The sequence below is a fragment of the Calidris pugnax genome, unplaced genomic scaffold, assembly GCF_001431845.1.
Source record: "Calidris pugnax isolate Ruff unplaced genomic scaffold, ASM143184v1 scaffold10, whole genome shotgun sequence".
NCBI classification, from domain to species: domain Eukaryota; kingdom Metazoa; phylum Chordata; class Aves; order Charadriiformes; family Scolopacidae; genus Calidris; species Calidris pugnax.
The window spans coordinates 1,111,095-1,125,390 of NW_015090795.1; the positions used below are offsets into that span (position 1 = coordinate 1,111,095).

General features: G+C 43.8%; 1 protein-coding gene across 1 annotated transcript in view; it reads left to right on the plus strand.

The window, feature by feature from the left end:
• The window catches only part of FANCM (Fanconi anemia complementation group M), a 114,733-nt gene that overhangs the window by 88,060 nt on the left and 12,377 nt on the right, over positions 1 to 14,296 (plus strand). Inside the window, exons 18-24 of the mRNA XM_014936762.1 lie at positions 3,550 to 3,652; positions 3,830 to 4,009; positions 4,370 to 5,542; positions 6,762 to 6,841; positions 10,049 to 10,117; positions 10,644 to 10,778; positions 12,839 to 12,995. Of these exons, the coding sequence (XP_014792248.1) occupies positions 3,550 to 3,652; positions 3,830 to 4,009; positions 4,370 to 5,542; positions 6,762 to 6,841; positions 10,049 to 10,117; positions 10,644 to 10,778; positions 12,839 to 12,995 (1,897 nt within the window). The remainder of the gene's footprint in view (positions 1 to 3,549; positions 3,653 to 3,829; positions 4,010 to 4,369; positions 5,543 to 6,761; positions 6,842 to 10,048; positions 10,118 to 10,643; positions 10,779 to 12,838; positions 12,996 to 14,296) is intronic.

Sequence of the window (14,296 nt, forward strand, 5' to 3'; positions counted from 1 at the left end):
CCCTGCAGGGCATGGGCTGCCTTCAGTACCCTCCAGATCATCCTCCTGCCTGCGTGACTTAGAGCATGGCGCCAGTCCCATTGCTTGCTTTTATCTTGGAAAGCCTTTCCTGGCTTTGAGAACAAAGGAGGAGGAATCTGCTCCTGGTTAAGATGCTCATCTGGGAAAGGGAAACTGAAACATGAACCAGAAACCTATTTTTTTTCTCTTTTGTTAAGCACTAAAGCACAAAATCCACTTTTCTTTTTTTTTTTTTTTTTTTTTTTTTTTTTTTCCCCCCAGTTAGAACACAGTTGTGGGTATGTGCAGTGGCCTGATGAAGTTCTTTGCTGTAACAGCTCCTCACTCCCTGTTTCTGTGTCGTACCCAATTACTCATCCATGCAAAAAGTCTCCCTGGTTTGCTCTCTCTGTTTAACTTCAGGGTAAGGATAAGCTTCAGTTAAGGGTAAGGGCAGAGCAACGGACATCATCTACCTGGGCTTGTGCAAAGTGTTTGACACTGTCCTGCATGACATCCTGGTCTCTAAATTGGAGAGATGTGGGTTTGATGGGTGGACCAGTTGGTGGATAAGGAGCTGTCTGGGTGGGTGCACTCAAAGGGTTAAGGTCAACGGCTTGATGTCCAAGTTGCGACCAGTGATGAGTGGTGTTCCTCAGGGGTTGGTACTGGGACTGGTGGGGACCTAAAGGGGCTCCAGGAAAGCTGGAGAGGGTCTCTTGATCAGGGAGGGGAGCCCTAGGATGAGGGGGAACAGTTTTAACCTGAAAGAGGGGAGATGGAGCTGAGATGTGGAGAAGAACTTCTTTGGTGTGAGGGTGGTGAGAGCCTGGCCCAGGTTGCCCAGAGAAGCTGTGGCTGCCCCATCCCTGGAGGGGTTCAAGGCCAAGTTGGAGGGGGCTTGGAGCCACCTGGTCTGGTGGGAGGTGTCCCTGTCCAGGGCAGGGGGTGGCACTGGGGGGGCTTTAAGGTCCCTTCCAACCCGAACCATTCTATGAAGCTTATTTGAAGATTTTGGCAGGGACTTTTTGAAGGCCTTTCAGAAAGCTGGGAGGGTGGTACATATGAGTGTATCATAATGTTTTTGCTTGTTGGTCTCTTTAGAGAAATCTGCTTCTTTTGATTTCAAAGGCAAGACTGACACTTGTGAAGAAGACTCACCCAGTAATTATATTTTCTGTTATAGCTTATAATGATCTACTCAGTATGGATATAAGGTTAGCAACCTCTTAGCTTCCTCCCTGACCATTAAAAAATGGCATCAATTTGCCACCACCTGGCTCCTGAGGTGTGTAAGCAAGAGATCAGGTGCCACCTGGTAACCAACTCAGGAACTTCATTCTGGAGTTTCTGAAGGTGCTCTGATGACGTGGTACAGTTCTGTTACCTCCTCCCGTCCGAAACCTACAACTTTGTGTTTGCCCATATGAAAATATAAATGGTTTGCTCCTATCTGCTCTACCTCTGGTCCAGTCGTGATTTGAATGATCCTTTTACCAATTCACAACCCTCGTCTTTTCCTGCAGGATTGAATAGTTTCGCTTTAGTTCGGGTTGTTTAAAAAATGCCTAACAACCCAGGGCCAAGAGTGGTCTGTGCTGGTGCCCCTTGGAAGTGTATTGGGTGGGAAGAGCATCACCTGGCTCAGTGAGGTTCAGGGCTTTGGCAGCTAATCACTCTTAAATCTGTTTAATGTATCTGGTGTTCTTATAATGCTTGGATAGTTTAATTGAAATATTCTGCAATATTCAGTCATTGCTTACATAGATCTAAACACATTGTTATCAGCACCGTTATCTTCTCAACCAAACGTGTCATCTCCTCAGCTGACATTGTGAGTTAATTGCACCAGGTCCTGTTGGTTGTTGGTCTTTCTCCTCTTTGATTTCATACAAAGACTTCCATATCTTGATTCTGTGCTTTGGCTGAGCTTGAGGGAAGCTAATTATTTAGTACCTACACATATCAAAATCATCCTTTAAGCTTTTCATAGTACTTGTTTTCCTCGCTATTTTGGTAGATCCTGCCTTACTTATTCTGCATATATGATCCTTTCTGTGGCACGTATATGAAGTTAGTGGCAAAATATAAATGTATTATGATGATGAGGAGAGAGAAAATGCTGTTCATACTGGATGGTGTGCTTTATCCCCTGCGAACGGGCAGGATGGGATCAGTCCCAAATGCACGGAAGGTGGCTATGAATCCTGTTTTCCAGGAACATATTTAGACAAGCCAGGCAGCAGCAGGTGTAGGTAGGGTTATTTCTGCCGTGTGTAATGGGGCAGAATGACTTCCCAGAGTATTTTCCAAACCTTGTTTTCCATGATCGACTCCTCTGGCTCCTGGAAGGCATCTGGCAGTACGAGGTGGTGTCACAGCAGCTCCAGGTCTGTGGCAACCCCAACGGCTTAATTTCTTCAGTGTCTCTTTGGAAAGAGATGTTGTTGTCACAGTGTCATTGGTTAGAGCAGTTCTGGGAGCTTCCTTAGCGACTTAACATTTGGAGAATGTTACTTTATATATAAGTAGAGGGGCAGGTAACCTCTTACTGTAAAGGTCAGTTTTATTATCCACTATTCTATAAAGGTGCCTTGTTTAATTTCAGGGATTAATGACTCTAAGGGTTCATCTGACTGAACTGCCAAAAAATAATTGCACCTTCTGGTTAGATCTTACATCTTCATTTTTATTTTTTATTAGTGAAACAGGCTTGAACTTGAAGGAGTATTTCAAGCCATTGCTTCCAGAGCCTCATTTGACCCCTACTGTTCCTTTTGGAGATTGCATGCATTAATTTTGAAATCTTAATTTAAAGGAGAGAGTGAGAAGGTCAATAAAGAAATAGCTTTTCAATCCAGGCAGTGCTTGTATGGATACCTCACTGGGAGGGGTGGCAAAGTCTATTGGGCTTTCTCCCAAGTATATTTTTCAAAGAACTGGTTGCCTAGGTCTTTTTGAACAGAATTGATTAATCTTTTCGAACAGAAGATTAATTAGCATCTGTGAAAAAATAAGTTCAGAGTATGTGAGTGAGAAGTTCTTAATGTGCCATCAATGGCAGTAGCCAAATTACAACAATAGTACAGAGGGACCTGTGGCTCACTTGTGCTTGAGTGAGTGTTTCTTCTGCTCTCGGCACCTTTCCCAATGTGCTGGTGCTCCAGAGCTGCAGCCTGTGAGGTGTGACATGGGGCCCTGCACGCTGTATTGGCCAAGTGACATTGCTGAGAGCTGTGCCCATCTGCACCGCACCGTGCAGAACATGGTGTGTTGGGCTCTGTTAAATGCCATCCTTATTTACACGTGGTATCTTCTGGGCTCTCTGAAACACTCGGGTATGACTACCCAGGCATGGGTTTGCAGCTTTTGCCAGCAAACGTTTTGTTTGGAAGTTGTGACCTCAAATGCAAAGCACTTTCCTTTTTCTCCTTTCTAATAAGCTTTAGGAGCATGAAAACCTTTGTCGCTTGTTTTAAATATCCCTGTGACGAGTCCTTGTAAGCCTGTGTGTGTTTGTAGTAAATGTTGCTCTGTGTGTGTCACCAGGGAGACTGCAGCTATGAACTGGAGATTCAGCCTCACTTACGTCTGGAAGATGTTACTGTTGGAAGGAATAAGAGGCATCCTTCTGTGCCCAGCTCCACCGCGGGTCAGAGAGCACGCTCCTCCAGGAGAGACATGGCACACAGATCGAAAGTAACATCATTTTTACCCGATACAAACGAGAGTAGGAGTGAACTCTTTACCACGTTTAAAATGACAAAACCAAAAAAGAGTCCCAAAAGAACTTCTGGACCAAATTTAGAAGTACCTGTGTTGCCTACAGGTACTTCAGCTTCTTGCTCAGCAAGCAGCCTTGCTCTGGGTGAAAATATGGACCAGGGCAGTCCAAAGGATGAGGAACTAGCGGTGACGTTTGACTTAAATGAATTTATTGACCTGTGTGACAACAGTGACAGCACTATAATTGATGAAAGTGCAGCAGCAAAGGAATACAAAACTGGAGGTAAAGCTTGTAGCTCACTGGGAACAAACCACGCAGACTCGGGTTATAGCAGCTTCACAGCTGAGAAGTCACCCATCTCCTCTGACTTATTTTATCTTCCCGAATCATACGTGGATTCATTTGCACTTGTGAGACCATCTGAGGAACCTGCTTGGTTAAAACAAATGGTTTCCCATGTGGAAAGGCTTTTATCCCAGTGTCCTCCCTTTTTGAATAAACTTTATGATTTTGAAAACATGATGAGAAATGAAGAAACACTATATCCTTTTCAAAAAGCTATTTCTGGTAGTTATTCAGAGAGACTGCAGGGCAGAGTCTTTCCTGCGCCCTCAGAAGCTGATCCATCACTGCTGCTCTCAGGAAGTCCTGAACCCAAAGTCTCCAGGGAATTGACTTCTGTAAGTACCTGTTCTTCAAAACCTGCAGCATCTTCTGAGCCTGCTGCTGGTAACGCCAAAGAGGGACTTCACTGCAATGACAGCTTTGGCAGTCTGTTTGACAACAAAGAATTCACTGAAATTCAAAAGACAACTCCAACAATAAGTCATACTCTGACCAATAACACTCTGACCAATAACCCTTCAAATAAGAATTTTGTTCAAAAAGATGAAGAACATCTTGAAGTGAACAAGAATAATGTGATTATTGCTGAAGAGCAGAGTATACATCTGTTTGAAGATGAGCACCTTTATGACGCAAATAATGGGAGTTTTTCTGTGAAAAACAAGCGTTTGGCAGGGCCAGATTCCAGAGGGAGTGGTTTTAGGCTGGTTGCAGAGCGTGGCCCCGAGAGGTCTCCATCAGAGGGGCGCTGTGAGGGCACTGATGGGACCCCCAGGGAGCAGCCAATGGTGGGTGACACCTCTACCATGGGAGCGTGGGGAGATGTCAGCGCGACCCAGCAGGCTCTGGGGAGCGACCATCTCTATGACTGTTCCCAAGAACTCTTTTCTGTGAACTTTGATCTGGGATTTTCCATCGAAGACTGTGAGAATGACATCTCTGAAGAAGATATAAATACTGATAATACCAGAGAATGCGGTGGCGCCTGGGGCAGTCGTGCAGGTGGTACATCCACCGAAGAGAAAACACAATCACTGACCGATACCTCCAGACTCGAAACATCACCCAAGTGGGATTGCAGAAGCCTGGAGAGAAGAGCTGTTTCCACACCCCTGGGGTTCCAGAGGAGCAGTGTTGGTGCCAGAGAGGGGGCTGAGGCTGCTGCTGCTGCAGGGCCTTCCTCGGAGCAGGGAGCCAGGAGAACGGGAAGGGGCTCACCTGAACCTTTGGCTTCTGCACTTTCCACCCCTACAAGCAGAAAGGCTAGGAATAGTGAAGTTATCAGAAGAATTCCTATCAATGTCTTCTCTAGTGCCAGGGAGGAAATTCCCAAGATGACTCTTGCAGAGCATAGCCCACGTGGGCAGAACTTTGGGAGTTCAGCCATGGATGTACTTGGCTCCCCTTTAGGAAGAGCCAAAACCCTGGAAGACACCAACCATCATAGTTCACGTGTGTGTCCTGCTGCAGGTAGGGATTCCAGTGTACAGTTACTTCATACCTTTGTCTTACAAATATTGACTGACTGTGGGCTCTATCCTGCTTTTATTTCCTCCCTGCTGTCTTTTTCTGGTTTAGGACCAATGTACCATTAAAAAATACTTTGTATTCAGGCATTGCCAATATACGAATGACCATCATTCTTCCCTCGTAGGTCACTTACAGGTCACGTTCACACCCTTTGTTGTATTTATCTCTGAATAACCTTGAATTACTTTCAAAATAACTCAGGCCTAATAGTACTTGGCCTGATTCACAGCACACATTGAGTTTTTCTGAATGGTTTTGTCACTGTCCTTAAACATTGAAACAAAGCATAAACAGGCCTTTTGGTGGTTAAAGCATCTTTTTTTTTTCCTTCTCTTTGAATTTGTCTGATTGTCATCACTCCCTGACGATGGGGGATTGTAGGATGCCATCTTTCTTCCTGAGTAGTTTGCTGAATTAAAAAATTATAATCTATTTATTAAAAAATAGATTAAATTGTAATCTATTTAATAAAAAAAATAATAAAAAACACCAAAAAAAAACCACCCCAAAAACAAAACCACAAAAAGAAGCAAGTTGCTGTTTTAGAATTGCAGGGTTAACGGTGAACCTGGATCAGGTAGTTAAGGGCTTTGTCTGGTTGGGTCTTGAAAACTTCCCTGGGCAGTTAATGATAGGTATGGATATTTAACTGTGTTATTTTAGAAGGGGAAAGTTTGGGAATGTTATGCTTTTCCTTAAAGAAATTCAAGCCTTTTGAGCGATTTAGTCAGGACCAACTCTCCATCCTCCCTGGCAAGAGGATTGGCAAGAGGAGTTTCCAGTGAGTTCTGGGGTTGTTTCAGTGCACCCGAAGGGACGGGTGTTACAAAAGGCTTCCAGAAGTGTGACTCTTGCTCAGCTTTTAAGGACTTCTCTTGGTTTCATTTCTCACCTCCCTTTTGTGTGTGTGTGCTGCCGGGGGTAATCACTGCCGCTCCGAGACTCTCCAGGGAAGCAGGATTTATTGTCCAGCTCAGCTGGAGATTATTTATTTTGATTAACAAGGCTAAAGAGAACAATATTTGCCACATAGATCAATAAGTAATCTCCTTTGGAGGTACTTTTATAAGAGGGGCAGATTTTGATTGCTCAGTTATAGCAATATTGACTTGGGAACAGTGCATTTTCTTGTGACTGTTGTTTACTATTTTTGCTGCAGGAACCAGCAGCGAGAGCGAAGAGGAGATCGTTTTCCAGAGAAAAAATAGGAAAAAAAAGAATGTTTTGAAGTCTCCTGATGTGAGTCACAGAAAAAAAGGAAAAATAACAAACTGAAAAAGATGAGGAGCGAAGTGGCAAGTCAAACAGCACGACCAGTCGAAGACTGTGAGAATGACATCTCTGAAGAAGATATAAATACTGATAATACCAGAGAATCTGGTGGCACCTGGGGGGGTTGTGCAGGTGGTACATCCACCGAAGAGAAAACACAATCACTGACCGATACCTCCAGACTCGAAACATCACCCAAGTGGGATTGCAGAAGCCTGGAGAGAAGAGCTGTTTCCACACCCCTGGGGTTCCAGAGGAGCAGTGTTGGTGCCAGAGAGGGGGCTGAGGCTGCTGCTGCTGCAGGGCCTTCCTCGGAGCAGGGAGCCAGGAGAACGGGAAGGGGCTCACCTGAACCTTTGGCTTCTGCACTTTCCACCCCTACAAGCAGAAAGGCTAGGAATAGTGAAGTTATCAGAAGAATTCCTATCAATGTCTTCTCTAGTGCCAGGGAGGAAATTCCCAAGATGACTCTTGCAGAGCATAGCCCACGTGGGCAGAACTTTGGGAGTTCAGCCATGGATGTACTTGGCTCCCCTTTAGGAAGAGCCAAAACCCTGGAAGACACCAACCATCATAGTTCACGTGTGTGTCCTGCTGCAGGTAGGGATTCCAGTGTACAGTTACTTCATACCTTTGTCTTACAAATATTGACTGACTGTGGGCTCTATCCTGCTTTTATTTCCTCCCTGCTGTCTTTTTCTGGTTTAGGACCAATGTACCATTAAAAAATACTTTGTATTCAGGCATTGCCAATATACGAATGACCATCATTCTTCCCTCGTAGGTCACTTACAGGTCACGTTCACACCCTTTGTTGTATTTATCTCTGAATAACCTTGAATTACTTTCAAAATAACTCAGGCCTAATAGTACTTGGCCTGATTCACAGCACACATTGAGTTTTTCTGAATGGTTTTGTCACTGTCCTTAAACATTGAAACAAAGCATAAACAGGCCTTTTGGTGGTTAAAGCATCTTTTTTTTTTCCTTCTCTTTGAATTTGTCTGATTGTCATCACTCCCTGACGATGGGGGATTGTAGGATGCCATCTTTCTTCCTGAGTAGTTTGCTGAATTAAAAAATTATAATCTATTTATTAAAAAATAGATTAAATTGTAATCTATTTAATAAAAAAAATAATAAAAAACACCAAAAAAAAACCACCCCAAAAACAAAACCACAAAAAGAAGCAAGTTGCTGTTTTAGAATTGCAGGGTTAACGGTGAACCTGGATCAGGTAGTTAAGGGCTTTGTCTGGTTGGGTCTTGAAAACTTCCCTGGGCAGTTAATGATAGGTATGGATATTTAACTGTGTTATTTTAGAAGGGGAAAGTTTGGGAATGTTATGCTTTTCCTTAAAGAAATTCAAGCCTTTTGAGCGATTTAGTCAGGACCAACTCTCCATCCTCCCTGGCAAGAGGATTGGCAAGAGGAGTTTCCAGTGAGTTCTGGGGTTGTTTCAGTGCACCCGAAGGGACGGGTGTTACAAAAGGCTTCCAGAAGTGTGACTCTTGCTCAGCTTTTAAGGACTTCTCTTGGTTTCATTTCTCACCTCCCTTTTGTGTGTGTGTGCTGCCGGGGGTAATCACTGCCGCTCCGAGACTCTCCAGGGAAGCAGGATTTATTGTCCAGCTCAGCTGGAGATTATTTATTTTGAACTTTGGGAGTTCAGCCATGGATGTACTTGGCTCCCCTTTAGGAAGAGCCAAAACCCTGGAAGACACCAACCATCGTAGTTCACGTGTGTCTCCTGCTGCAGGTAGGGATTCCAGTGTACAGTTACTTCATACCTTTGTCTTACAAATATTGACTGACTGTGGGCTCTATCCTGCTTTTATTTCCTCCCTGCTGTCTTTTTCTGGTTTAGGACCAATGTACCATTAAAAAATACTTTGTATTCAGGCATTGCCAATATACGAATGACCATCATTCTTCCCTCGTAGGTCACTTAGAGGTCACGTTCACACCCTTTGTTGTATTTATCTCTGAATAACCTTGAATTGCTTTCAAAATAACTCAGGCCTAATAGTACTTGGCCTGATTTACAGCACACGTTTAGTTTTTCTGAATGGTTTTGTCACTGTCCTTAAACATTGAAACAAAGCATAAACAGGCCTTTTGGTGGTTAAAGCATCTTTTTTTTTTCCTTCTCTTTGAATTTGTCTGATTGTCATCACTCCCTGACGATGGGGGATTGTAGGATGCCATCTTTCTTCCTGAGTAGTTTGCTGAATTAAAAAATTATAATCTATTTATTAAAAAATAGATTAAATTGTAATCTATTTAATAAAAAAAATAATAAAAAACACCAAAAAAAAACCACCCCAAAAACAAAACCACAAAAAGAAGCAAGTTGCTGTTTTAGAATTGCAGGGTTAACGGTGAACCTGGATCAGGTAGTTAAGGGCTTTGTCTGGTTGGGTCTTGAAAACTTCCCTGGGCAGTTAATGATAGGTATGGATATTTAACTGTGTTATTTTAGAAGGGGAAAGTTTGGGAATGTTATGCTTTTCCTTAAAGAAATTCAAGCCTTTTGAGCGATTTAGTCAGGACCAACTCTCCATCCTCCCTGGCAAGAGGATTGGCAAGAGGAGTTTCCAGTGAGTTCTGGGGTTGTTTCAGTGCACCCGAAGGGACGGGTGTTACAAAAGGCTTCCAGAAGTGTGACTCTTGCTCAGCTTTTAAGGACTTCTCTTGGTTTCATTTCTCACCTCCCTTTTGTGTGTGTGTGCTGCCGGGGGTAATCACTGCCGCTCCGAGACTCTCCAGGGAAGCAGGATTTATTGTCCAGCTCAGCTGGAGATTATTTATTTTGATTAACAAGGCTAAAGAGAACAATATTTGCCACATAGATCAATAAGTAATCTCCTTTGGAGGTACTTTTATAAGAGGGGCAGATTTTGATTGCTCAGTTATAGCAATATTGACTTGGGAACAGTGCATTTTCTTGTGACTGTTGTTTACTATTTTTGCTGCAGGAACCAGCAGCGAAAGCGAAGAGGAGATCGTTTTCCAGAGAAAAAATAGGAAAAAAAAGAATGTTTTGAAGTCTCCTGATGTGAGTCACAGAAAAAAAGGAAAAATAACAAACTGAAAAAGATGAGGAGCGAAGTGGCAAGTCAAACAGCACGACCAGGCTGCCCGTTGCAGTGACCCTTGTTTGTGTTTCCCCAGGGGCTGAGTGAGAGTGACTTGGAGTCGCCGATTCCTGCCGTCAGAAAGCGCCGACACCCCCTTAACGTGGTCAGTGCCTGCTCCAGTGAGAAATAGTGCAACTCCTTTATGGAGTGTATAGCTAAACATTTGCTCTTTCTCCAGTCAGTAGGCCATTGTTCTTATTAAAAATATTTGATGCCATCTGACCCAAGGCCTATTAGAATGGAATTGCTTTCCTGCCTTCAGCTCTTCCCTGAGGTCTCCAGGGATGACTTTGGAGTTGGTGTTTGGCAGCGAAGCGCTGGGATAGGAGAGCTGAGCCTCTCCCTTTGTGAAAGGCACTACAAGAACCTTTCTTCCACAAAGCTTCAAAGCAAAAAAAAAAAAAAAAAAAAAGTCACATTTGACCTGATTTTTCTTTCAAAGAATGTTTTTTCTGTTCCTTTTGTATTTAAGAAGATGATTTGCATTATTGTGTTATTTTGCCAGAGCAAATCCATCACAAAAATCGGGTGTTGCTTGAAAACCTGCAGACATTGAAGGGTGATGGTATAATTAAGATATTGGTTGCTTTAGTCTTATTTATTGAAGTGTTGGTGAAATGTTCCTCTAGTCAGATGTGTCCAGTGACGAGAGTGTGGATTTTCGCAAGGCCTCAAGCAGGCCCAGGAGCAGCAGCTCAGCCCGGAACCAAAACCAGCTGAGAAGCACAAAGCGGCAGAAGGTGAAGAGCAATTTTTCATACAAGGTATGTAAACACAAAACCCAAAAAAGAGGCAAAAAGAGACTTTGTGAGATGCTACTTTCTGTTCAAACCGCAAGAGTGAACTGAAAGTGTTTTGTAATTTGTCCGTATTGAAATTTTATAAAACCACGAAAATGCCAGAATTCTTGAGCACTGGTCTCACATACTTAGGACAAAAATTCCCTGTGCCATTGAGTCGCTCATGCTGGAGCTTGTGTGTGTTTTATGGCCTAAAAGATGGAGCTTCTGTCTATTCTCTGGCCTTTGTAGGATCTCACACTACGGCTGTGTTGTGGTAGGCAGGCAGTGGGACAGCTGGTTTTGAGACTGTTCAGGCGGATTGAGGCTTAGAGCTATTTCACACGAGTTCATTGCAAACATTTGAGATGGAGTCTTGTAACAACTGGATAATGATCTGAACCCTCACACCTGCTGCCTGACTTCCAGAGGAGTCTGCAGGGCCCTGCATAACAATGTTCTGAAGCAAAATACCGATTTTCAGTAGAAGATACTCCGGGGTTACCCAGACTCGGGCAGCCCAGGTTCTCCTCCAGGACTCAGCTGGTAGGATACTTGGTCGTATGAATTTACCACCTACTCTACTGGTTTCAACTCTGGACGTATTAAGACAGCAGTAGTCCCTCAATCCCAAATCTTAAATCTTAGCTTTGTATTTTACACTTTAATCTGTCAGGAATGGATGCAGGAGAGGATACGGGGTCAGAATGATATATTCATAGTAAGTTAAAAAGCTTTGAAATACATGTGGATGGCTTGGCAGAAAATACTGTAATCAGGGCTCCAGAGGCACAATATGTTGGATATTTTTAATGTTTTACAGATAATCTTCATTATGGAGACTTCCCTAAAGTATCAGTGATGAAAAATCCATTTTTCCATTTTATTTAAATATGGGGGATTTTTTATGTGAGACCAAAAGGTTCCTGGAAAGAGAGTGTGTATCCTTATGACATTCCACTCTGCCTTCATTCATTCCACTCTGCGTTTCAGAATGAGCAAACTCTTTGAGAAAAGGAACTATTAATACTGCCTGTCAGTCAGGATCACTAATTGGTGTAAGCAAATAATTAAAGGACTTAGGAAAAATTGAAAATCAGAGATGTCACTTATTTTAGCTCAAGATCCCTTGTCTGCCATGTACTGAACAACAATTTACAGCTTTGTGCTTTTCATTCAAAGCATTTTGAAGGCAGATGAGTCTTTCTTTTGGAGCAATTGGGACACATAATGTTTTTTGGGTTCTTTTCACATTTTACTTTAGTACTTTATCGCCTAAATGATAAGAGAAAAAGTTAGCTTAATACAAAGTAGCTCTGACGAGATATATTTTCCTGAACTCATTTGTTTTGTTTCCATGCATATCCATGTGAATGTTTAGTTGTCTGGTTTTGATGGAACTTGGCAGCAAGGTTTGAATCGTGTCCCCTGGACTGCAGTCACCTGGGAAGTGCCTCATCCTCCCCCAAAGATGGGCATTTCCTCAATAACGAGTTGCGTTGTCTGATGAATTCATCAAACAATCCCAAGTCCTACACAGATAAAGGGCAAACCAGGGTGAAGGCTGGATTTGAAGTTTCCAGTGGCTTTGTGTTCAATGATCCAGCTCTTCAAAATGAGAGCAGACCTTTGAAAGCAAATAAAATGAGTAAAAGTAGGTTTATAAATTAAAAACAATATATTTGTGGGTAGCTTAGCTACCACGTGTTAGTAGTCTGTGCCTGTAGCACTGACTGCTGCAGTGTGGGCAGTGCTCCACAGTGGGCACCTCTGCCAGCAGCTGAACCCACACCAGCTTCACCCTCTGTGCTGGTGGGACACACACTTGTGTGCTGTCACGTATTTCACTGAATTTCGGGTTCTTTACACCCCCTTTTCCTGGAGAGGATTCTCTTTTCAGAGCCAGAAGGCCAATATCCATGCCCATTTGAGCAGCTGAAGTTCTGAAGTCAGGAACTGATGTAACTGGAGGTCTCATACGTGATGTTAGTTAATTGGGAGCCAGCTCCTGATGAAAATTTAATTTGGAATTTTTCCTCTTTAAGCATGCAGGAAGGCAGTTTTTAGACGAAGAAGCTGAGCTGTCCCAGCAGGAGGCAGAAGGGGTTTCATCTGACGAGAGCGATGGCACAGAGAAGGAGCTGAGCTCTTCCATGGTTCAGTTCCTGAACGATGAGATGGAGGTCACCCAGGTGTTGGACGGTGAGTGAGGAGGTGGGGGGTTCAAGGTGTGGGGTGTCACACAGCAAATGGTGTGTAAGAGGCACGGCCACTCGGTCAGCGTGTCTCAGCTACACAGCAGTAACCTCCTTTCTGCTTTTGTTATTCTGGTATTAGGTATTTATTAGAAAAGCTGTCTGGCTTTATTTATGGCCGTGCCACAGCTCTGGGCGGGCTGGAGCCAGCTCTTGGAGGGTTGTGGGGGCAGGAGGTCGTCTCTTGCCAAGAGTCAACCACCCCCTCTTACACATTATAACAGAACAGAAACACAATTTCCTATTTCGTTTAGAAATTTCTGAATCTTTCAGGTCTTCTGTTACAAAGAGACTTAAAATATGGTACAAAATAACAATTTGAAAGTTAGAGATAAAATTTCTGACAGAGCTGAGAGGGTAATGCTGGTTTTTGGCCAAGATGGTTTCCTTACCCCTTTGCTTGCATTATAACAGAAACACAATTTCCTATTTCACTTAGAAATTTCTGAATCTTTCAGGTCTTCTGTTACAAAGAGACTTAAAATATGGTACAAAATAACAATTTGAAAGTTAGAGATAAAATTTCTGACAGAGCTGAGAGGGTAATGCTGGTTTTTGGCCAAGATGGTTTCCTTACCCCTTTGCTTACGAACCTAGACCTTCCCTGCGGTGTGTGCAGGAGGGAATCCTCCTCCTACTACTTAAGACTCCCAGATATTGCTGAGGAATTTCTTTCTCTGCTGGAATTGTGAGTTGTTCCCTGTAAGATCCCATGAGGCTTCAGTAAACCCACCCCGTTCTCAGACAGAAATCATTGTGTCTGCTTTGGGGGAGACTTGCAACAGGGAAATCTGAAGGGTTTGTGTTTGCTGGTGTTAATGTTGCCCTTCTCCCTGCTCCGGGCCTCGTGAGCCCTGCTCTGCCTGCTCTGAGGACCTTCCATGGCAAGCTGGTACATCTAGTCCTTGACTTCGGGGTGTTCAGAGGTGTCTGGAGAACCTCAAATTGTTGTTTTCATAGAATCACAGAGTGGTTTGGGTGGGAAGGGACCTTAAAGCCCACCCAGTGCCACCCCCTGCCCTGGGCAGGGACACCTCCCACCAGACCAGGTTGCTCCAAGCCCCCTCCAACCTGGCCTTGAACCCCTCCAGGGATGGGGCAGCCACAGCTTCTCTGGGGAACCTGGGCCAGGCTCTTACCATCCTCACAGCAAACAAGTTCTTCCCCACATCTCAGCTCCATCTCCCCTCTTTCAGTGTCAAACCCTTCCCCCTCATCCTATGGCTCCCCTCCCTGATCCAGAGTCCC